Below are 25,101 nucleotides of genomic sequence, written 5' to 3' on the forward strand. Positions count from 1 at the left end.
GTGAGCGAGCCAATGAAAGCGACAGAGCGGCAGTTTTCCTAATCATTCGAATCTTATTTACATCGCAATCGCAACTGGGTGCTTGGACGCGTTCTGACTGGTTTCAGGGAGTTTCCAGCAAGTCATTTATCCGTCGTGACCCGAATTCGAAAAGGACCCTAGTGTTTGTTTTCTTGGCGTGCTCGTGATCGCCTCCGCATTCCCAGGTTACGAACGCTTTTGCATTCGACCACATCGCAAAGGTAAGCTTGACTGCGTCGTTGTTCGCTTTTGGCGGAAACTCGTGCTTCATGACATTCGATAAAATTCTGGAAAAAAAAGAAACAGCTAAATCTTGTTTCGAAATGTCTTCTGTCGTGTCGCTGCACAACACGAACACGAGAGCGGACTTGAACTTTTTCTGTAAGTGCTTAGAACTAGGACAAGAAGCTGTGCAATGTCAAAGGAAGCAAAGTGCTGTCTACTCCTACTTTGGTCTTTGCGTTTTGCGCGCTATATTCTGTTTTCTTCGAAGCATTGGCAAAAATGAGCTAAGCTGCTGCTGAAAGTAAAAATAATGGCTAAGCTGCTGCGCTCTACAAATGCTAGGAAACACCGCAATTCTGGTGGTTGACTGTAAAAAAGTGGGTCACTTTGAATCTATTTGTTGCACAAAACGTCATTCTGCAGGGCTGGTCATTCTTCCTATTGTGACGTAAAGTTAATGTGGTAAATGGTGTGCTTACAGCAGAGAAGCCTCCAGTTATGGCAGTCCAAATCATGTTGGAATAAGCTCTCTGTCGTTTTATGAGCCAGTTTTAGTTTGCCAGCTAGAAGTGCATGGTGTCACTTCACGCAAATATTAGAGTTACCCAAATTTGTCACCTTATTCCTGCGACGACGACAACCACTTTGGTTGTTGCTGAAATTGGGACCCTGTTTTCCCTCTTCACGTAAGCACTCCTAAAATTCACCGGCTGCTCGTAACTTACATCCTACGAGTTCATTTTTATGACGGGCGCGTAGCCTCGACCGCTTAGCCACGGTGCCGAGGACAAATGAAACATCCACTTGGTCCTTACTTGACTTTTGATCTGTTTCTTAACTTAACTTTCAGATGGTTAGAATAAAGCGAACGAGAACTGCCAAGGTCAGAAAGGTGTTCAGCTCCAGCAGCGAGAACGACTCGAGCGAACCCGATGCGAAATCTAAGGAAAGACGGACGAAAACGGCGCGCCACGTCGACTCCGCGCCGACGTCCAACTCCCCGGGACCGAATCCCAGCGCCGTTCCCAAGTCGGCCGAAGAAGTCCCGGCCAAGTTTGGTCGTCGGCGAAATTCCCGACGTATTGCCACCGCCCGTTCGGACGACGACTCGCTTGGTGCCGCAGCCGAACCGTCGACGTGCGTCTCGGACTCCTCGATGGAGCTGTGCAGGACGTCCCTGGGAACGCCGCCGTATGCCACGACAGTGGACGCTTGCGTGGCGGAGACGCCGCCGGCCAAGCGACGTCACGACTCGCCCGGCCGCCCAGGTTCAAACTCGCCACGGGCCTCGACTCCCAAGGCCTCGCCGGAGTTGACGTCGCCCGGAGACGTCTTGTTCAGCGAGCAGTCGTTCAGCGAGCAGTCGTCGTGCGACGAGCAAGTCAGGGGCCAAGTGTCGGCCATCATCGACTCCTTGCCCGGCGTGGATGGGCTCGACTCGTCCGAGGCTGGCACCGTGGCCGGTCCGGCCGACCCGGACCGTCCTCTCGAAGGTGAGGGCTGGGTGAGGCCATGCCGGAATCTGTAGCCGAAAAGCGATCCTGGTGAGATCATCTCATCGGCTTAATTTTGGCCTAAAGGCTGCTTCACGCACTTACTGACGACCGTGTGCCTTAAAGGGAAGCCTGCAACACTTCTTTTAAAAAATAAGATAGAGGTTGATTCTAGCATCATTCTATCCCGTGAATCTGAATATCACGATCGTTTTCACCCAAGATAAAACTAAACGCAAGAAAACATAAAAACCTCCGACCAGTTGTGACGTCGTAAGGAGATCTTTCGGCCGCCAAGCGCGTGTTGCTCGAAGGCCGCGCGTGCAATTGCCAGCTTGCCAGGTATCTTCCCCCAGACTGGCACCAGTCGTTGTGTCTTTTAGAGCGCAGCTCTTAGGGGCCCGTTCCCGGCTTGAGCGGCGTCGCCGTCGGCGTAACCAAGGTCATCCCAAGGTCACGTGGCCCCCCAAGGTCACGTGGCCCCCCAAGGTCACGTGACCCGTCCCCCAAGGTCACGTGACACTCAAAGTCACGTGACCCCCGAGGTCACGTGACCCGCCCCTCGAAGTCACGTGACACCCCCAGGTCACGTGACCACCCCCAGGTCACGTGACCCCCGCCGAGGTCACGTGACCTCCCCGATGACGTCATCGTCACTGATGACGTCATCGGATCCGCATCGTCATCATCACTGATGATGTCATCAGTGATGATGACGTCATCAGTGATGATGACGATGCGGATGCCGGTGGGGTCATCAGTGACGTCACTGATGACGTCATCAGTGACGATGCGGATGCCGGTGACGTCATCAGTGACGTCACTGATGACGTCATCAGTGATGATGACGATGCGGATGCCGGTGAGGTCATCAGTGACGTCACTGATGACGTCATCAGTGATGATGACGATGCGGATGCCGGTGACGTCATCAGTGACGATGACGTCATCGGGGAGGTCACGTGACCTCGGCGGGGGTCACGTGACCTGGGGGTGTCACGTGACTTCGGGGGGCATCCGCATCGTCATTGTCATCATCACAGATGATGTCACCAACATCCGCATCGTCATCGTCATCATCGCTGATGACGTCATCAGTGACGTCACTGATGACATCATCGGCATCGTCACGTGACCCCCCCAGGTCACTTCACGCCCCCAGTATCCTTCCCTCCTCCTCCTCAAGAGCTGCGCTCTAATTCGGTGTTACAGGGAGTTGTAAACGGCTTTCACTTTTTTTTTCTTAACTTTTTAAATATAGCCAGAGCGCACGTGTGTAGCTTTGAATGGCGCCGAATATGCACGAGATTGGAGATTCCGAAAACACCTTTTGTGACGTCACGCCCCAGGTACATTGAAGATAATTGTCTGCAGCCTCCACGAATCAAGTTTAAAAATAATTTCGATAATCGAGATCTTGGAGGTCATGTGGAGACAATTTCAGTGCTTTTCCTCAAGTACAAAACTGCTTCAGCTTTCCTTTAAGACCTCTTGGGATCTCTTCTCACGAGAGAGCACACTGGCGCCATCTATCAAGTAAACCACTTGCAGTTTCTGTATACTTTTTTTACGTCTCATTTTTTGTTTGTTTTTTGTTTTGAAAAATGTTAGACAATGTTAGAAACAACCATTTCTCGTAAATAGTATGTACGTTTAATCTCGCAAATGCCGCAAAACCTTCACTCCATTGGAGTACAGTTCCAGGTTCACCTCGTAGATGGTGCACCATGCCAGTTTGTTCTTGTCGTAAGAGATCGCAGGAGCTCGGCCCTGTGCAAATGCAAGTGCATGAATGGGCCTTCAAAGGGATACTGAAATGAAAATTGAAATATACCTCTCACATTCAGATATGAGTTAACATGATCCACGAATTCTGCTAATGATAGTCGCACGTTTGTATTTTGAACGAATGTCTATATTTTTCGTTTTAGACGACAGATTTTGGTGAGCGCTCAAAGAGCAGCCATTGGAGAGTGCGACGCTGCTAGGAAGATCCGGCTCCTCCGGAGCGTTCGTGACGTCACATTTACCCTCACGGGCAAGGTACAGGGAAGCTGGCGTGGTTGCGAGCTTCTCCACTTGGTGGCAAAAACGCATTACAACCTGGCCGTTTGAGGAGCCCGCTCTCTGCAGGAGAGAAGAGAAATCCAGTTTGGCAAGTTCGACAGGGCTCGCGCGCACGCAGCCTTGCCGATGTACTTCCGCGGAGCGGCGCTGCTTTTATGAAAAATTTGACGTAAAGGCATTCAATCTATTCTTATTAAATTATGTTTCGCCGTCTTTTCGAGCAAAAAATTGGTGTCTGCGTTGGGGTCAGAACACGGTTGACATTTAGACGATAAAGTAGGCGCTAGAATTCTATTGCAGTACCCCCTTAAGGTTCCACTTCCAAACACTCTTTCGAATCTGTCGCCCTCTTGGGCTTCCATGCGTGCCCACCCACGCAGGTGCCAAGGTGCACGTGGAGGTGCGCTGTGGCTCGCAAGACCTCTCCGGCACCCTGGAGGCCATCCTGGAGAAGCTGGGGGCGGAGGTGTGCGACACCGTGGGGCCCCAGCTGACGCACGTGGTGTTCCGCAAGGGCCGCGACTCGACGCGCGACACGGCGCTTCGCTGGAACATTCCGCTCGTGGGTCCTCTCTGGGTCGAGGGGTAAGCCTCGCCTAGTTTCCAAATACTCTAAGCTTAGTGTCCGCACTCCAGTCCCCGATTTTCTTGCAGCCACCGTCGTTTTAGTGCCGAGCGGGTGCAATTTTCCCTTTTTGGAACCCAGTTGAACAACATTGGCAGTCGCCATTTCTGGGGCAGGAAGTGTGTAATTGGATCCGAGTTGTTGTCCAAAAAAGGTGTTCCCTCGATATCCGTTCGGCGGCATCACTTGCGTTGTGACGAAAAAGCTCCGATATTGATTGTGTAGCATAAAAATAGAGGGCAGCACGGTGATGGGCATGCAGAAGTCGAAGGAAGGGACCTTCGTATTTCGTTATACCAAAGAGCGGCGCTCTGAGAACACTTGGAGCTGCACTACACAACTTTTCGTGACCATGTGCACGGGCATAATGGCGATTTCACCATATTCTGCAAACCAGAGCGAAAGCAAACATCAGTGCTGCTTCAAACTTGGCAATTATAGAACCAAGGACCTTTGAAATGGTTCGGCAGCCTCGTGTCGAAAAGCAGCGAATTTTGCGAAGCATTTTAAGTTACTCTTGCTTTTCAGAAACGGCATAACATCGCTGGAAGACGAAGAGCTGTAGGGTGACCTTATCCGATCTCCTTTTGTGATGTTCTGCCATTCTTGAGGCGCAAGTGCCACTCAAGACACCACGCGCACCTCTCTGCAATTTGATGTAAGCCTTCTAAATCATTTGGAGGTCTCTGCTTTAGATTTGCCAAGCTGGATAAGAAATTAATGTTTGCTCTCGCTTTGGTTTGCAGTCTATGGAGACATTACCATCATGCTCGTGCATGTGGTCAAACAAAGTCGTGTAGCGCAGTTCCAAAGGCTCGCAGAGCAACGCCCCTTGGCATAATGACTCAGGAAGGTCGCTGTTTTTGACTAATGCACGTGCATCACTGTGCTGCCCCCTCCTTTTACATTTCAAAATCAGTCTCGGGACCTCTTGGTCGCACCTCGTAGAAGCGTGTCACGCCATTGCCGGTTGCGATCCTGGTCGGTGGGTCACGCCACTGCCGAGTGCGCCGGTCAGAGATAGATTCTGCCATTCTTTCGACAATGGGGATGATGGGTGATGGCAGTTGAAGTGAGAATGGTGATAGGCATTGCAAAATGTAAAGTCTGGGTGGTTAGTGGGGTGAGTGTGGATGTTTACCTTCTCGTCTCTATACTTAGAATGCTTGTTTGAAGTTCTTGAGGTTTGTTTCCGTAGGAAAGTCAGTCTCCCCGATGCGAATGAATCTGGTGGTCTCGCCAGCGTGGCCATTATTTTCAATATGTACGTTCCGGCACTTTTGAACCGTCGGAGAGGCTCATGTTTTTGGGGTCGGTTGACCTCTAGGCTTCCCGAGAAAGTTTGGGGGTCCAAAATTTAAGACCGCGCTATTAGGAAAAAAACCCGTTCTGGGTCGCATTTCCCGAGCAAACATGGTGCGCAAACATTTTAGCAACGGGGGCTTCTCGATGGTTCATCGTTCGTTCGTTTATTTTTGTGGCGTGCCATCGCTCGCCCTCGCTTCCAGGTGTCGCGTCGAAGGCAGGGCAGTGTCTCCGGCCAAGTACCCGGCCGTCGCCCCCGACACCGACAAGCGGCGCATGCTCCACATGAAACACGTGCGTCTCTCTCTTTCTCATGACGCTCGGCATTTAGTACCTTAACAATCCCCGCAAAAGGGATTCGGACGAAAAAAACGAGAATGTACTCGAGAAATAAAGTATTGCCGCGATTGTAACGACCGATTACGACGATAATTGTTAGTCGGAACATTTCAAAGACTGCTCCTATTCATAAAATCTAAGTCCCAGATCGGGGGAAGATTGCGTTTTACATCTCGCTCTATGTATCCCCTTAGTGTGTAATCCCACTGCTCGTACATTATATGAAAGAGGGAGTATGAGCTGCAGACCCGGCGACGGAGCTAACGTCTCGAGCATGTTTCAAGCACGTGCAAGCCTCGTACAAGCTTCGCACATGCGTATGCTGTGCAAAGTGAAACACCGCGCAATAGAATGATTATAGTTTGCCTAAGAGCAATACCTCCCGCAGGGTTGGGTGGGCACTTTCAAATGTGTGATTGCCGCCGCACGTTTACGGCGGTGACCGTTAAAGGGCTAATTGAGCAAAGAATCGCCCAAATATAAACAGCGCGTTTCACTTTCTAGCTCCAATAGGTCACCGTGTACCGTAGCACGCCGTTGTTGTTACTGGTGGTTCTCCTCTTCTTTTTGACTCAAATTAGTCGGGGTGGGGGCAATAGGCCGTCGTCGTAGGCGGCACTTGGGTATATTTGGCCGTTCCCCGAGGAATCGTCTTTCAACATTCGCCGCAGGAGTCCGCAGCGCTCCAGCCTGCAAGAAAAGCCGAGGGTTTGGGACCCCCGACGCAAGAACGGCACGCCGGATCGAGGAGTCCCGCGAGTCCGGCGGCCACCTCTCCGAGGTCGTCGACGGCCAAGAGCCGGTCGGCCCGGCGTGTTTCGCCAACCCTTGGGAGTCCTTCGACCTTGCACCAACCCTCTACCCGTCCCAAGAAGGTGACTTCCGGGAGTGAGCCGGAACACGCTTTGAAAAGTAACGAGCGCGTTCTGGATGCCAGGCGTTGCAAAGAGGCGACCTGCCGAACTCGCTTTGACGGGGGCCATAGCCAACACGTGCGCGCAATCGTCCGAGCGTACAGACTCGCGCGCCGTCAACCAGACCTCGGGTAGTTTGTAGCAGATCTGAAAAATGAGATTGGATTACTGCACATCGAAAAAGCTCATCGGAGTACGGGTCGGGTGCGGGAGTGAAATTGAGAACGGGAGCGAAAATCATCAAAATTGGCCTGGGAGGACGCGCAGAAACGACGACGATGTCGCAACGACATTGAATTTTGTGCCACTGCACCAAAGGGCCAGACGCGGAACGCCGGAAGCCGCCATTTGTAGTCATTTGAGCAGTGAGTAGGCATAAAGGCTGCTAGCTTTGCATTTGCCCATTAATTGTTGGAATCAAAGCTTCCAAGTCCCCCCTTGCTCTTACCTCCCTCTCTGTTTTTATTTGTATGAAACAAAACCCAAATACAGAATGCAAAGTTTTTCACAGACCTGAAAGAGTGCTTCAGAAACACGTTCTGCGTATACCGACGTTATCGTAGGATCAAGATACAGTCAGACCTCGTTAATTCAAACTCGAGGGGGACCAAAAATTTGTTTCGATAAAGCAAAGTTTTAATTAATGGGAGTTTCCTCCCACAGAGACACATAGGATGGGACCTGCATGCAAGTTTTTCCGCAAGTTTGAATTAACGAGATTCGAAGGTACCTTTGATCTCGAGGTAACCTTTTATCTGCTCGAGCAGCTTTTGTAATATGAGGTGCCATTTCTCGGCCTCTCGCAGCAGGTGGGGCGGACCAAAGCATCGCCACGGACGAAGCGTTCCACTCCTTCCAAGCACGTCGAGTACCGAGGTAAGGGGTTAACTCGGACGGGCTTACCACCGACGAGATGCAACCGTTTTCCGAGTGGCGAGTTTCTCGGTTACATCCGTCTTTTTATCCCCGACACAAGTAAGGGGCGGCATGTTCCCCTCTAGTGCTCAAAATGCAGTAGTTGTGCAGAGGTGGTAGCGCAACTGGTTAGAAATGAGCGAGTGGTTCGAAGACTGCGCGTTGAAATGTTTTCTATCTCGATTTTTGCGCCGAACAGTAGCTCGGTTTCTTGCGTGTCGTTCCTCGTCGACGAGTCTGCAAACTATCTGCTACCGCCGCAACCAGAAGGCTGGAGAACGCCGAAAAACGCTCGTCATATTTGTCGTAGTCCGTTCGTCCCCAAGTTGATGGTGCGGCAAGAGCTACGTGCTCGTCGGGCCAGACGACTGCCTTCCTCTTGTGACCCGACCCCGCTCTCTGCGTGTGGGTTTGGGCTAAGGAACGATCTCGCAGAGACAGATGCATGTTTGACTGGTCCAAGGAGTGCGTAGCTTTCGCGCCCCTCTTGGCTTAGGGCTGAGACGACACACACACTTACGACACGCTATGCCATCGTAAACGAGCATAGCGGATGACCAAACTACCTGATCTTACCCATTGAATGATATCCTACTGCGGGTTTAGTTGCGTATGATTCCGAACGTATGTCAAATTTTTTAACATTGTGAGCAGAGTCTATTTACAAAATGAGGTCTGCTCGAATTTATTGCTTTTCTCTGAGGTTACGCTTCTTTCGGGCAGGAGACGAGGAGAACCACGTTGTCTTGGACGTACGGCCACTAGAGCGGAGGCCGAGGTTGCCCGACGGAGCGTTGTCGGAAGACGGCGACTTTGTCGACGAAAACGAGAAGTCCAAGAAAGGGCGGCTTTCCTCTGGAATCGTTGAGGTGAGGCTCGCCGTTCAAAACTGTGTAACATAAAAAAGTAGAAGCGGCCTGTCTCTTGGGCATATCCCGAAGTCGGTCTAAACGCACCTTTGTGTGTCAATATCCCCGAATGAATGCGTTAAAAAACGAGGAATTATTAACGACCACAAATTTTGGAAGCGACTTACAGCTCATGAAAATGACCCTTTCGGAGCGATGAGAAACGGATACAATAATTTCAAGCTCAGGTAATGCATTTCTTTTGAATCGTAGTAACGAGTGACGTGCTTAGTTACCTTCCGAGGGGGCAATGGTATTAGGTGACTCTACTTCAGTACCGTGTAGATGCCTGGCTCTCGGTGCATTCAGTTTGGACAGTCCAGCCAGATGGTGCTCCCGTTGCGAGAAGCCCCACTTAATCTCTACTCCACCCTTCTTTCTCCTAGGTTCCTAAAATACGAAGGGGGTCAGGGGCAGCGGCCGTGAGGATGCGAGACTGCCAACCGTCCCAGGAAGGAAAGGACCAGGGGCCTTCCGTCGTCATGACCAGCGTTCCGCCAGAGTGAGCTTGCCAGTCTGTACCTCGAACCAAAGAGGAAGGGAACTCGTCCAAAATTTTAGTGAAGCGTCCGGAGCTCAAGTTGCTGACAGGTGTACAAATTGTGGAAAGCTCCTCCCATCCACTTCAGTGGAGCAAACGCTGAAGAGGAGGTGACCTTCTCTAGCGTTTGCTCTGCCAATGTGGAGGAAAGGAGCGTTCCCATGTCAACGACTAAAGGCATCCGTGTATATCTTGTCGGGAAGGCTCGGTGAGTCTGCCCACGGGCATGGCACTGGCACGCATTTGTCTAGTTGCCGCCCCATTAAATCAAGAAGACTAAAAAGGATGGCAGTTTTAGTGCGCCACAGTCACTGACTGGTCGAGAGTGTGGCGATTCTTGAGCGTCTTATCACTCTAGAAGTGGTGACGGCGTCGAGACAGCTCCCACGAGGGCGTCGATACGACTCCCGTGAGGGGTGCTCTCTTTGATTCTGATCAAAGTGGCTCTGTGGTTCCTCCGGTGTGTTCCCGTATGCATAGGCCAGTGTGCCGTTTTACAAACGAGCCCGCATTTGTCCGTACCGAGTGTGAGCAGAGTCGTAAGAGGGGAATTGTCCGCACCCGCTCCGTACCTACGGTGGCGCCACCGCTGCAGGGTGACGTAGCACGTTCAGAAAACACGGAACCCACCGTACAAACAGTTCAGTTTTGGACACCATCCTAATCTGGACAGTCCAGGTGTGCACCGTGAACGTATGGCTGGTCCGCAGTGGAGTCGCCGTAGGTGCTCCACTCGCGGAGTGGAGCATCCTGATGGTCTACAGTCTTGGTCCTCCGAGTGTGCGGCGGGAAGTGGCCGTTGCTCCCAAAGAAGGTGCAACGGGCACAACGATGTGCGCCGTTGGGCGTCACCTGGCTCCCTCGGCAGCTCAAAAGGCTTTGGAGAATGTCTGCCACGTTGCTGGCATTGTAAAAAAAAATGCAGCGACACTATCAAGTTAGCACGCGCAATGTTTCGAGGGTGAAGAAGCATCCAGCTCGTCCGCAAGCGCTTTGAACTGTTTTGGCGCACGTGATCTCTTCTTTACCAACGAGGAGTTGGCTGCGAAGAAGAAGGAAAGCTCCGCCATAGTATTCGGTTCTCTAGACCGTGACACCGGTCCTATCTGTTTGCAAGTTGTTAATCGCGGGCATTATGGGTACCGTCGCGACAAACCGAGCGTGACCCACGTGTTGCCATGACGGAGAAGGGACGTTGGGTGACTCCCGTGCAGGGACCGGGTAGTGCTGCGCAGCGTGGTACTGGCGCTGGGCGGCTTCCGAGTGGAAGCGGAGGTGACCCCTGGCACGACGCACCTGGTGGTGGGAGGGGCCGTGCGCACCCTCAACCTGCTCTTGGCCATGGCCAGGGGCTGCTGGGTGCTGTCCACGGACTGGGTGAGCCACCTCCCCGCTCCTGTCTGCTCCGAGGGATGCCCCTGCAAACAAAATGACCGCATCTCCACGTGGTGAATGATGTTGATTGGGGCAAAGCTCTGGTGGTGCTGATGATACTGATTTTATTGTTCATAGGTAGTGCTGATGGTCCTGATTTTTTTTTTTATTGCTCATAGGTAGTGCTGAGTTCCGGGTTGCATTTCGACTTCATTATTACTGCTTTATGGTTGGTCAAATGCAGGGCCAATGGTTCTTCTAGCGGATCAGCTTGGATCCGCTAGAAGTTGTGGGAACGCATCTCCACCGCTTAAGTCAACGGTCCCTGTCAGAAAGAGAATGTGTGGTATGGATCGTGGTTATATACGCATTTGACTGCAGCGCCCTCTCCTGTATTGACGTTGAGCAGCTACATGCAACGTTTCCTCCATGACATCCCCAGCTCTTGAGCTAGTACCACATCTCAGAGCCCCCTACTCGTCCCGCAGTCGTGGCCGAGTGGTTCAGGCAATGGACCTGAAATCCGTCGGGGTCTCTCCGCACCCTAAGGAGCTTTGCCCCTAAAAGAGTTTTAACATTTTAATGGAGGCCTCCTAGCACTTTTCAGTAACACTCTCCCACGACGGAAGAGCATCGTGTGCGTGTTGCATCAGCGTTTGGCGGAAACTCGCGTCCTCGCCAGCAAGCCCTTTTCAAAAGTGTGCACCATCACCAATACACGCGCTCCGAGCGTGTCTTGGCTGTGATGGTTGCGTCGGCGTTTGGCGAAACCTTGGATCCGATCCCAAGCTACGAGCCCGACAAATGCCGACCGCTGACATTATTTGACGGTCTTTCAAAGAGGGTCTATCGAACGAGAGTTCCAGCCGAATGACAATGCCGTTTCGGCGTCTAGTCTCTGCCCCTCACCGGGCTCTGACCGTGCCTCGACGAGGATCGGAGCACTAGATCGCCCGCTTCTGGAATATCCTTTTTAACGGAGGGTTCGACAGGGCATTCTGTTTTGAGAGACTGCGCTACCGCGCGTTTGTTGTAGAAGCATGGGCCATTTCGCCGCTCACATAAGTTCTTGGGAGTGTCGAAGAATTCAAACCTCGAGGGTGAGCGATCGGAAGCAACTCACTTCTCACTTCGCTCGTGGACGAGTCGGTACATTACCCGAGTACCCTTTTCCGCCGACAACAAGTTTATGCCCGTGCAAATACCCACCGCTCGGAAGGTAATGCCGGTGGCAACAACTACATGCCAAAGCCGACTCGAAGACTATTTCTGAGAGGTTTTTTAACGAGGTTGCTTTATTAATTATCGGCGGTAGGTGTCATTTTGCTCTCACAAACAACACACAATGGAGTGTTTTCACAACCACGTGTGGATTGTAGCGTTTTGATTCGTGGCAGTGTTTAAGGGGTGGTGACGGCGTCTAATCTGACCGTTCGGACAGTGCCACTTCCTGCTCGTGACGTGGAATTTGAGGCAAGATTAAAGGCCCGTTAGCACGCCTGCGTTTGCTTAGGACCAATCTCTTACGTCCAGAGAACACGCTGATGCCATTTGTATGGTGACCCTGGTGCTTCATTTCACTGGAGAGAAGGTTTATCTACAAGATCAGATGTTCATGTATGGGGAATGGCTGTTTATAACATTGCCAGATCAAACCACAAAAGAAAGAATGATGCGTGAAATAAAAGGAATAGGAACTACACGGAAACTGCTTCCACAGCTACCCGATAGGTGGCACCAGTGTGTTCTGTCGCAAGAGCTTTTTAGGCACACGATCGTAACTAGTGGTAAGTGTGTGAAGCAGCCCGAAAGGACAGGAAATGGCTAGAGGACGCAAGCTGCTGCCCACTAGGAAGGACGTAGCCACCATGAGGTCCATTTGCTCGATCCAGGTGTATCGATCGCTGGAGGCGGGGCACTGGCTGGACGAACGCCCCTTTGAATTGGGCAACATGTTTCCGGCAGTTCGGGTGAGTGTTGCTGGTATGCCGTACTGCTGTGTTACCCAGTGCTGTCTCCTATGGCCAGGCTTGCATATAGCATTTTACGAGTAATCTGTTACTTGTATTTAGTTACTTTTTTCGGTAACAAAGTAACAATGTATTACTTTTTTAAAGAAAAGGAATTAGTAACGTATCTTCGTTGCTTCTTCATGGAGTGAAGAATAAACGGTACCGAGTCCAGTCATGGGCACGTTACCAGTGAAACGTAACTTTGTTACAGTTACCTGCTTCAAAATGTAACTTGTTACAGTTACTGCAAAAACAGTAATGCCATTACTTTATCGTTGCAGTACAAAAAAATTTGAAACAAAAAATCGCAAACCAAAACAAAATTATTTTATTTGTTACGTCAGGGGTTCTCAAACTGGGTTCCGGGGAACACAGGGGTTCCACGAGCTGGTGTCATGGGTTCCGCGAACACCCAAATTGCAAACCCCCTTCCCCCCATGCTGTATGCTGCACGGCAGGACCATGCAAAGCACCTTCATCTCACTTTGTACTGACATTGCGATTGATATGGTGGGGATATATGGGAAGCAACACAACAACACAAGCAAAATTGTCTACAATTGCGCATCTGTTGCTTCTCGGTCGGCAAATGTGGAGGAGGAGGAGGAGGAGGGGGGGGGGGGGGGGGGGGAGTTCCGCTGCAGTTTTTGAGGCTTCCTGGGGTTCTGCGAGGCCAAAAAGTTTGAGAACCCCTGTGTTACGTTATCGTGAGAAGAAAGGTAAACTGAGGAATTGGAAAAGTTGAAACCCGAAGGGTGTTTTTTTTTTGCGTCATTCGGTGTTTCAGCATTTTGATGTGCATAAGTTATTTGCAATAATTGTTATAAACTAGAATCGACTGTTTTTCAAAATTGTCATCAGGCCCCGTCAGTGAACATTTTCGTTTATTTTTCACCCCAAAACGAAGGAGGACACAGATGGTCACAGAATTACCTTATGGGATATATACTCGGAAGCAGGCCTAAACATAGTGGGTCAAGCAGCTTCGAAAGAAGATGGGGAGAAAGGAGAAAAAGCGAGGGGGCCTTTCGTTGCTCTACAAGTGTTCCACGACCACCGCGGCGTCTTTGCCTGAAACGCCAACTTTGGATGACCAGTCCGCATACACGCATCAAAAACAGCTGCTTCTCGGACACGTGTTTTCCGTCAAATGGCTTCAGCTGGAGCACTGTTCCATCACAAAGTTGCCTTCTAGTTTGGGGTGTTTCTTGAGGCTATCGACAAAAAAGGCAATTACACTTAAATGTGCCTTCGTGTTTACTTGCACGGCTCCTAAGAGAATGAATAACAAGCGCCGGCTTTCTACACAATATGGGGAAGCTCTCACCCCGACTCATGCCCCTGACTTGTGCGACGAGAAAACGCCGGAAAGGCCATAAAAAGAAGCGCACAAGGTGTGTCAGTGTAGCCACGATTATCCCCGAAGACACACGTGAAAACCGGAGGAATTCTTAGCGCCGACGAGTATTGGAAGTCACCACTGCTTCATGAAGACAGCACTTTCGGAGTAAGGAGAGAATGACTCATCACTTACGAGCAGAGAGATTCATTCCTTTCGTATTGCAGCAACGAATAGCGTGCTTAGTTGCTTTATTTCGGTAGTGTGTACGTGTCTGCCTACAGCCTCGCTCATCCTCCTCCCTTCCACCGTGCAGTTGAGCAGGCAAGAGCGGGCAGTGCGCGGCGAGGGAGGTCTGCTGGCCGGGACGGGCGCCTTCTACGTGTCCCCGGAGAGCCGTCCCCCACCAGACAAGATGAGGCAGCTCGTGCAGATCCTCGGGGGAAAAGTGAGCGTTCATCTATTGGAGGGCTACTCTGGCACTTTCTTCGTGGTCCCCCATTTGCTCCTATATTTGACAAACACTTAAACAAACATAGCTGAACCAGCAACCCAAATATTAGGCCAAAATATATCTTTTTATTTTTCGCAAAGTTTTTGAATTTACGTTTTTGGTCCTCGCCGTGTTTCTCAAACTGTGAGTCTCTGCTGGCAAAGAGGAAAGAGTGATGCGTGCGGCAGGCAGGGGTTGCCTCTTTGCGCTGCAGAATTTGCTCTCAACTGATTACGAGCAGTGTCAGGGTGTCAAATGAGTGCTTTGGAAGCTCGCTCCAGCAATCGTGCAGCGGCACGAAATAAACATTCGGCGTTCTCAGTTTGTGAGACTGCCTGCTCAACCCTTAGCGTGCCTGCCCATTGCGTCGTGGCGCTGAAAGCGAGGGGATATTTGAGTGTTGGTTTTGGCACCATTTGCATTTGCCAATTTCTATTCTGAATCTTGCCATACTAAATAGCATACTGGAAAGGGTAAATGAATTCAGAGAATAAAATTTGTAGGGGTGGCTCGAAAAATCGCCGGAGTACCCCTTTCACCTGCTACGCCAAAAACTGCGGACAAGGGAGAACTGGTAGACAGGACGTGGTGCAACACAATCTTCTTTGGCAGTATTGCTCGAAGCTTGTCTTGTGGGAATTCCGTAACCTGCATTCTTTCTTCGCACATGCATTACTAACAAACGGATTGTCGACCTCTAAAAGTTTACTGTAAGTGGAATCGCGGACAAATGTAGAGCAAAGCCTCGAGCAACTCGCATGATGGGCAGGTATTTTTGTTTCTAATTTTCAAGTTGTGAGCCAACTAAACCCAAATATCTTTTTCCATCTTTCTCATCTTTTTTTCTGAAATTTGCAGGATGCAGTTGCTCGCGTGATGTGCCGCACAGCAGTGATGTGATTGCTGCGCCAATTGCGCCAAACTGCGCCAAGGGGCTAACCCTGCTACATCCTGCTACATTTTGCCAAAATATGGGCAATCTGCGCCAAGCCTGCGCCAAAGGACCGATTTCGGTCGCCTCTCAAAGCCGAAACTAAACTGGGTACCGTAATCGAGCATGCGTGAGCTAGGCGGCGCAAGTGGCTGCCCGACACTAAGTACCCTGCATCAATCGTCTATCCGGTCTCGCATTGTTTTTTCTGCCGTCTCCCGTCTTTTTTTTTTTTTTCTTAAACGATAGATGCGTGTATGCGCACACATCTATACTCGACGCTATAGCGTGCCGAATACCAAGCCATGCCGTAAAACGAAACCACGTTTTTGCGCGGCGGGAGTTACTGTGTGAGCTGAAACACTCGCTCCTGAAAGCACCGGCCGTGTGAAAACTCTATTTGGTCCCTGCCTGCCAGTCACCGTGGTCGCGCGACGTCGGGTCTTGCCGTCCTGACGTCGCTGCAGATATGGCGCTTTCTAAACTGAGCCGTAGGGACAGCCGCATGTTCATTGACATTCCTGTTCTTGTTCTAATCACACGCTACTACAAAAATCCCTCTTTAACTCAGACTGCTGTGTCGAAGTGTTGATTTCCTAGGTTTCTCTCGGTGGACTTTGTTTCGAGAGGGATCTTGGTACTTGAAAAATCTGCCGCAAAAGAATGTTGGCGAAGAGAAGTGAGCAAAAAGCAAAGATGGCAATGTCTGCTCGCTGAACCCACAGATCGCGCTTGTTTGTCTCGAGTTCAGACGTTGCACAAAGCTCTCCAAGAACTTTTTGACTCTGGTTCGCAATGTCTTGCAGCGATGCATCCAGGTTCTTATTTTTGTTTTAGCTTGTATACCTCGCCTGCCGGCCTGGCGAGCACGCGCCACCGGACTGTTTTTTTATTTATTTTTTTTTTTTTTGTCGTATGCTGGACAGTTACACTCTGCATACAATTTTACGAACCAGTCGGTGACGGAGCACAGTGGCACGGTTTCGGTTTCGATCGAACAGCCGTTGTCTCCACTCGCGCGATGAAGCACGCGCAACTGCAAGCCTTCCGAAGCTGCACTCACGTGCATCCGAGCATGATTACATGACAGAGGCACCAGACGGGACGCTTGCAATCCATTGTTTTACGTTTGCTTTTTGAGGAAATCGGGCACGTCGGGAACCAGTAAAGCGGTGGCAAGTGGTGTTTCGGAATTGCTCGGCAACGCCTACAGCACTGTACACTTGTGGGATGTCTCAGCAGTAAAAACATAAGCAGCGAGTACCGTCACAACACGTCACATGACAACAGAACACAGCGCAAAGTGCCCTTCGTTTGTCCAGCACTTTTATTTTTCTAAGAAACTCTGCTCCAAAAGCCGCTATTGCTGCTCCGAAACACTGTTCTGGCTGCTCCAAAAGCCACTTTTCCTGCTCCGAAACACTGTTCTGCCTGCTCCAAAAGCCACTTTTGCTGCTCCAAAACACTGTTTTGCCTGCTCCGAAAGGTGCTCCAAAATGGCTTAGGCCAATCACATCACTGCGCACAGGTGCCCCGTTTTCTCTTCAAAATTCGTTGACAGATTTAAGCTATACTGCATTTCGCTCGAGTGCAAACGTAGTATAAGCTACAAGAGCGAGTTCCAGGCATCCAGTGTCCCTGTCGATCGTGCCCGCGCAATGCAAGCATCGTACGAGGCAACGTGGTCGTACTCGTAGCTTTGGTGTCTCTTGCGCATAGAGTGAAACAAACTATAGAGAAAAATTTAATAATGTCGTCGAAGAAACGGACAAACAAAATTTTAGTAAGCAGGAAATGTAGCGCTGCTTCCCAAAACAAACTGAATGCTTGAGGGTACTTGCACCTTGTTTGAAATACATTTTATTAAATTTTTTGAAAGAATCAGCGCAGTACTAAATGGCTCAAAATTTATTGAGAGCCTCTCTTTTTTTAATGTGAAAATATTATGTATGACCCTTTAATATATTATATTGCACAATACTCAATGTACTTGTGTTTGTGAACTATTGTAAATAGCGTAACAAATCATTGCACCCTAATAGATGTAGTCTGCTTTTATACTTTGAAATGTATTGCAGGGTGCTTTGTGCAGTGCTCGGTTTAGGGGACAACTGGGAATTCTCGAGTGAGTGAACGCCAATTATCCTCAAGGTACAAGGAGTAGCCGACTAGCGGCAGCCAATGCCTCCTTTTTTATTTATTTATTTTTTTCTCGCTTTTCTCGCGAAAAAGAACCTCCGTGGTGATCTTTTGAAGTCTTTGCTTCCCATAAAAGTGATGAATCGGTCGTCTCTTTTTACCGAGTGATGCGAGCAATTTCAGACGTTTTGAGTAACGCTTCAGCTGTATTTGGTACAACTGATGGGGCGACGTCTTTGAACAACAAGTGTGGGCTACACTCGAGGAAAAGCAGTAACACACTGGGGACCCCCGTAGGTGCGTGCCACCGTAGTCGAGAGCCCTAGCACCATTCTGTGTTTTGTGAAATCCAGGTGGCTCTCTCGTACCTACGCTGCAACGTGGCCTTGGGTCCCGTGGAAGCCAGCAGGCGACGACCCGACGTCAGGCACGTCTCGGAGAAGTGGCTGCTGGGTGAGCGCTCAGCCTCTCTCACCCGGCCTTTGCGAGACGCCCAACCGAAAAATGCTCCGCTTATCTGGATCCTACGGATGGAGTCGGTTACACGTAATGTGTTTTGGACATTGGAGTTTTGACTTTCTTGGCTTATAGAATGTTACTCAGTTCAAACCTTGTTCCTTTTTATGTGATGGCGGGCACACCCTGAATCTCCTGTTTCTTCCCATAAAGTGTTTGAACGTCAAATGCCGACAGCAAATGCCAGCTTTCGGCGTTTGCGTTCAAACAGTTAGTCAAGACCGACATGATAGAGACAAAGCCAGCTAGCCTTGCATCTGCTCACTAATTGGCAGCAATAAAGAAACGAGTAAACCCGCTAACTAGCCCACTAGTAGAATGTCAAGCTCTCGGTACTGGGGTCGTAGGTTTAATTCCCGTCGGGGTGCAATTAGAATTTCATTTATTCTTCTTAGTTCATCTCTGTTTTGTACAGATTGTCCACTGAAGTATGTGTCGCACATTTCGTAAGGGCCCGCGCTCGAGTAGCCTCGGCCGACGATGTCTCCGCCATCCAGACGGAGCAAATCAGGAAAATGAAACGAACCAAAGCCAAGAAAGGTGTCCTGTTCTCATGGCACCTGGGTGCACTCTCTTTTCTCTCAAAGCGTCTGGTTGAACCCCGACAAACACTGGCTTCAACATCCCACCGGAGATCTCTAAGCTTCAACACATTTGTGAAACCATTGTTGCCACCATCGAAGCCTAAAACTAGGGTTAATGAAGAAGCAGTCTGTAAGCAACACGCATACCAAAAGTGCCAAGTACCGCGTGACATGGGGCACCTAGAAAAAGACTTTAGGAAGGAGCGTGCCTTCCATGAAGAAGCGTGACAAACTGGGCCCGCAACAGGCTCCCATTGGCCGCACGTCGAGGAGCCATCTGATGGCACCGCTTGCAGCCCAGCCGAGGAGAGAACTTTATCTGGCAGCTGCAGTGCGCGCAAGTTCCACACGTACATATATCTTATGTCAGTGGTTCTCAAGCATGCCCTTGGGGACCCAACAAAAGTGCTAGCAGAGAGAGGGGAGGGGGAGGAGTACAAAGTAAGACCTTTAATTGCAGTTCTCGCATTGTGGAAAGGGCGTTCTCTACTGTTATAAACAGAAGTGAGGAGCACCAAGTAAAAGGATCAATGGATGGATAGATGGTAACGGCCGTACCTTTCATAATGGGCGGTAGCTTGCACCACATGGCCAAGAATTGAAGGGGGGCTTTGCGAACCCTGAAAATGACTTTGCTGACCCCAGCGGGTCTGCAGAACCCCATTTGAGAACCACCGTTTTATGCCATGCAAAGGACGCACAAAGTGGGGGATGACACAATACCGGCTTGAGTCGAGAAAGCGTCGCATTGTCCCCCTTGTTATCCTGGGTTTCTCCTGTGTGACCATTTTGCCCGCACGTGTACTCTTCCTTCGGAGTCGGTTTATCGGCCCGACGAGGGTGATCGCTCGCACACATTCGCCTCTCGCTAGTTGCGAGGCTCTCGAGCTTCTTGATGTTGAAGAATCTCTCCGGACTAAAGGCTGGTTGACACACTTGCTACCACTTACGACCTTAAAACCTCCCGGGGCCTCTTTCGAAAACAGAGAATGTATCCGTCTATCAAGTATACTCGTAATTTCTCTACATTTTCTTCTTTTAAACTTTTACAATCTTATAAACAAACATTTCTCGTAGATAGTATGTACAGAATGTTTGATCTTCTGGCAATTACCGCAAAACCTTTGCTCTAGTGAAATGCAGTTCCAGGGCCACCTCACAGATGGCGCCGGCCTGTCAGTGTGTTCGGAGCCATATAAAGAGTCTGATCAATGCGAAGAGCCGGCAGGAGGAAGTGGCGAAGGTGGCGCAGCCACCAGCACCGTATATTGTCTCCCGTGATGAACTTGCGAAGTAAGAATGATCTGGGATGACCTTTGAAGGATTCGCATAGCTCTGCGCTGGTATTCTATGTTTTTCGATGAGGCTGAAAGTGCATGATTGTATAACTGTAAGAAATTGGTGGAAAAGGGGAGTTTCAAAGTGCCTAGTGCGTTTACTGAGCCAGGAAAGGGGCCGCTGACGAGAAAAAGTTTCCTGAAACACGAGGCAAAACTGCGAATCGGGGCTGCGCGTTCGGGGTTTGGGTCAAAACTCCCACAAAGCCGAATTTGCAGTTTTTACCGTCCACTTGTCGTGGCTGTGGCCACGAGTGCAATCAAAAGAAAGATTGAGTGCATTCTGAATGTCGCCATGAGGACAACATCACGTACGTTGCCCTTCCAGTTACAAAAAGTCGCAAAGTTTGACTTTAGCGTGCTAAAATGGAATACTTGAATACATCTCTACCTAGAGATTGCGATTAGAGGGTATTTGTTAAGCTCATTGCCTCCGTTAGGGGGATATTTGTGGCTAGTGGTTGGTTGCAAGAGCTGTCAATCATTGCACCAAAGGTCATCGAAACAATTTTGGCCAATGACGTGCCCTTATTTTTGTTCTATTACCTAATAATGACCAAACTCTACATTTACGGCTCTGAGCGTGTTCTCTCGACACAAGGGATTGCAGCAACTCGGTCGTAAGCAAATGGAAGCTTGTGAACAGGCCTTAACAGTAGAGGAAACCAACTGCTATAATAATGCGGTGCAGAGACCTACGAACCTGTGGAGAATAGCACACACATACTAAGCAGTGCTTGAAACATAGCTAGCCGTCGACGGATCGCTAAGCTTAAGTTGGAAGCCTGGTCAAGATGGGGAATCATACAATGCAAAAATAACGAGAACAATGGAGGAGACACAGAGGCAGTCTTGTCTGCCTTTCCATGTCTCTTTGTGCACCATAGCAGCCTATAATGAATAGCTCTTTTAAAACAGTAAAAGGGCAGAGACAGTCGTGGTCATATTTGGGTACCCTGGGGAACCTTTGCTTGTCTAGGAATCCAGAATGAGAACTTGGGTGGCAAGGACAAACCTCGTTTTGCTCGGTTCTGAGGCTCCGGCTGGTTTTGTTGCTCTCTGGTTTTGGGCTCTCTGGTCCTGCTAAGCCTCAGATTTCATTCGCATCCATCGATGCTATATATTATGGTTTTAATATCAAACTGGGGTCTCGTCACCTTTTGTCTTCGTCCTTAATGCCAGCAGAGTTATCCGATGTTTAGGTTTTAGGGAGGCTTTTACGCTCTAACCTTCCGACGCACGCTCAAGTGCTGAAGAAGGGAATTGCTCTCTCTTGCCTTTCAGATTCTGTTTCGGAGCACCGCGTCCTGCCCTTCAGCGGTTACAGCTGAACCGGACCAAGCTCAGTCGTTGCAAGTTCTCGAGTCTTCCATTCAGTCCCGCGAGCAAGTTGCTCCGAACAAAGTGCCGAGTAATGCTGCTGTCGACGTGAAACGGGATACTGTTACGCATTGCAGGTCCTTGACGAAGGCTGCAGCATATTGTCTTGGGTTTTTGTTTTATCTTTTTTTGTCTTTGCTGTTTCCCGTCAGTCTGCCAAACTCGACTGCCACCTCTTCAGACTCTCTACTAGTAGAACTGGCTCGAAACCATAGGTTGTTGAGTTTTCATAGTCTTTATGTACTGTTTGTGAAGATGTACTCATGAAAATCTGTCAGAGTTTCAACACCAGCTTGGAACTCTGCATTGATATTCTTCAGCCGATTTTAGAAAGAGTCCACTTTCGTAATCTGTAGTGCATTGCCCGCAACTTCATGGCGATGGTATTCATTGCACTTTGTAGTCACAGCGCTGCTCGGTGAGTAAGAAATTGTGCACTGTTTTTGGCTTTGTCTTCCCAATGTTTTTGCAATACGACATATCTGAAATAATTAAATTGCATGCCTTTCTTTCAGTTGAGCTGATAGAAGTCTAATAAGCTCAAAATATAGAATCAGATTTTGTGTGTTTCTATATAGGCAACAAAAGTGTCATAATTGTTAAGGGGAAACATAAACCTAAATTTAATTTTTTTTTTTAATTCATTTTTTTATATTTGAGGTTTTTGGCTTCAGAAACTAATTATACAGCTTTATACTAAATTTGATAACCGTGCACCAAATAGTTACATTGATATTAAATTAGTTCAACACAGGGTGAAGCAGTAACAAAGCAAAGGACTTTAATGTTTGAATGCATTTTTCTCAGTTCCACTTTTTTACTGCGAATTTCATAGGAAGGAATCCTTTGTTCGGAGGTAAAAGTATTCTGGTACCACAGTCAACATGTTTCTTTACTGAAATTTATTTATCTGCCTCGGATATTTTTAGGTAACCACTTCCTGAAATATTTACACTTGAGTTATAAAAACTAGGTAGTCGCACATCCGCCACTTTATATTCAAGCCAAGCAGTCAAAATGCTGCTTAATAGCTTCATTTGCATATCATAGATCTCTTAACAAAGAGTGACACATCTTATGCAGGTGTGCAAAATTGTCCTAGAGGACTGAATGTTTGCACAGTACACAAACATCTGGGCCCGTTTGCTCGAAGCCGGTTAACTTTAACCGCGGTTAAAAGTTAACCGCCTTTCCCTACTAGGTACCTAAAAGTACCTAGCCAAGTTTGACGAGGGCTGGATAAACGATAGCTCCCTGTTTTATTATTGGGGTGGTAGCTGGTGTCACCTCCTGGCTGTAGCGAATATAAGTGGCTTCCGTAGAGAGGTTCCCTAAATGGGGGGGGACCCAAAAATGCGCGCTACCGTGTTTTCGCGACACAGCGCGGCATACATTTGAGCTCAAGAAACAATTTTTATTGCTCGTGGTACAGGTAATCGGTAAGGTCAAACTAAATTAACCCTTGTTAGGAAAATTTCTTAATACTTGGCTGTCTGAAGTGAAGACAAGCCTCGTTGAAATTTCCTTCCGAGTTCGAAAGTGGACGACGAAGTTCAGTCCTAGAAACGATGAGAAAGAAGTGAGCAGTGAAAGGCGAGCGTTACACCGGCAGTATGGTTGGCCAGCCTGTAAGAACTGTATATAACACCGTCATAAATTGAAAAACCTGTAATTCGGTTTCAGTGAAAATTTGAGTTATTAGTAAATTACCCTAACATCGACGAGAACACTGGAAGTGTAATTCAACGATCCGCGCGCGCTGGCCTTCCACTTATAGAATATTCGAAGTAAATAATCATAATAAATCTTTGACGAACACGCGTGCACGGCAAATTTGTTGTAGGCTTTTTGCTTTAGAATACTTACTACTGCAGACGCCAGCACGCGCAGCGCGTGTACCTACACTCTACTCTGTTTCACCTCATGATGTACCGCAGGAAAGGCTAAAAGCGCGAGCTCCTTGCTCTAGGGCACATCTCGGCGGCACAAGCTCGCGCGCGTTGAGAGCAACTGCTAATGCCATGAGCTCGCGCTTCTAGCCTTCTCCGCGGTACAACATAAGGTGAAATGGAGTATCGCAGCATGCACCTCGGTGCTTGCGAAATTTAGCAAAAGGTCTATGGGGACGCTGTCTGCTTCTGTGTGCTATCAGTACCCGGCCGATTGAGTCAAGGCAATCCACTTTTCAAAGACGTTGCCATGCCGACAACTATCGCGTTCATTTAGGCCTAGGAATCGCCAGAATCGAAAGACTATCTGAAAAATGCGGTGAGGTGATTGCTCATGCTTTGCGTTTTAAGTGAGGTAAAACAAATCAAAAGCCTCCTGCACCATTCATTGTTGACAAACGCGCCCGATATTGTAGCTACAACGACGTATTAGTTCCAAAGCGAGCGGCGCTCACTCACCGGGGCACCGCCATGTTTCCCCGCCGTCCTCGCTCTGCCGGTCACGTGACCTAAAATTCCCTCTCGTAAGGAAATCCGGTTAACCGCGGTTAGTTAACCAGCTTCGAGCAAAGGGGCCCTGATGTTAAATCTCCCCTGCAAATTTCATTCCAATTACATGAGTAGCTCAGAAGTTAAATCTCTAGCCAGCAAATGCCATGTCTACTCTTGGCTTATTTGTTTCTGGAAACTGGCACATGTTTTCTTGTCAGTGCAGGATTCAATATCCCTTGTTTGTCTTCTATCAAGTCCATGCTTTTTGTCTGCATGCATGAATATGCCACAAATGCAGTCCCGCCTTGCCTCTTTCTTTTCTATTGAAAGGCCACTCTGCCTAAGTCGGATGAAAACAAACATGACTGATAATTATTTTGTGTGAGGAAGTCTGCCGAATAAAGGGCGAACACATTTGATGAACGCCTGCAAGGCACATATGCTTCCGCTAGATTATAGACCAGCACACTGTTTACGAGCAAGCCCGCGGGTGGAGGCACCGGGGTACCACCGCAGAGGCGTGACGTCGGAGCCACGTGTTGGTCTCTAGACATTCTTTACTGTGAACGGAGTCCTCGTTTCACATTCTCTGTTACATCTTTTGACAACGAGAGGTCCAGGGCTAACCCTTCACGTATACTAATTTTCCATTTCACTTGCCATCTGTGGACGAGGGTTTTGTTTAGTGAATTCTTGAAATTGACAAGATTTATTTTGAATGTATCAGTTTAGCAGAAGATAGTGCTATGTGGTGCACTTGGTAGCAGACAATGTGTACATTATGTATATAAATGCCAGCTTACGCAAGAGTGTCGCTTGTGGTTTTCGTGTGTGAAGTGTGATCTGTGGGTGTCATGATTGCAGAGTCCCTAAAGTAACTGCACATGCTCTGCTTGGAGTCCCAACTTCTGGCAGCTGCCGTGGACTGTGAAGCCAGCAGAGCAGGCATTTGATACTTAGAATTTGAAATGGAGACGAGAAAAGGACATATTTCAAACTGCAACTGCTTCCAGCGCTGCTGCGACCACCACCAGGATTACATTCTCACATTTCTACGACGTTGTCATGTGGAAATGGGAGGACCGCTTTTTAAGACTCAGTGAACACACCAATCTGCTACTTATTCAAAAAAAAAAAAAAAAAAGTTTTTTTTCAAATAAAATGGGCACTTGTATGGAGCATCCCGGGCAAAAAATAAAAAC

The 25,101-nt window shown here is 49.0% G+C and overlaps 1 protein-coding gene across 1 annotated transcript; it reads left to right on the forward strand.

Moving 5' to 3' along the window:
* Nucleotides 1–24,706, forward strand: LOC8032303 (microcephalin). Its single transcript, XM_029985150.4, has 13 exons — nucleotides 1–242; nucleotides 1,097–1,739; nucleotides 4,187–4,391; nucleotides 5,940–6,030; nucleotides 6,747–6,950; nucleotides 7,799–7,865; nucleotides 8,628–8,773; nucleotides 9,199–9,314; nucleotides 10,568–10,730; nucleotides 12,620–12,697; nucleotides 14,395–14,526; nucleotides 17,995–18,094; nucleotides 21,363–24,706. The coding sequence occupies exons 2-13, from the start codon at nucleotides 1,097–1,099 to the stop codon at nucleotides 21,407–21,409; spliced, it is 1,992 nt and encodes a 663-aa protein (XP_029841010.3). The 5' UTR covers nucleotides 1–242; the 3' UTR covers nucleotides 21,410–24,706.
* Nucleotides 24,707–25,101: the final 395 nt, after the last annotated feature.

The sequence above is a fragment of the Ixodes scapularis genome, unplaced genomic scaffold (genome assembly GCF_016920785.2).
Source record: "Ixodes scapularis isolate PalLabHiFi unplaced genomic scaffold, ASM1692078v2 PGA_scaffold8__174_contigs__length_109621045, whole genome shotgun sequence".
Lineage (NCBI taxonomy): Eukaryota > Metazoa > Arthropoda > Arachnida > Ixodida > Ixodidae > Ixodes > Ixodes scapularis.

Bases quoted from the DNA above. Each gene is read 5' to 3' on its own strand.
- LOC8032303 (XM_029985150.4), top strand. From the start codon at position 1,097: ATGGTTAGAATAAAGCGAACGAGAACTGCCAAGGTCAGAAAGGTGTTC. The intron at 7,866-8,627 runs GTAAGGGGTTAA...TCTTTCGGGCAG, and splicing joins CAAGCACGTCGAGTACCGAG to GAGACGAGGAGAACCACGTT. The intron at 14,527-17,994 runs GTGAGCGTTCAT...TGTGAAATCCAG, and splicing joins TGCAGATCCTCGGGGGAAAA to GTGGCTCTCTCGTACCTACG.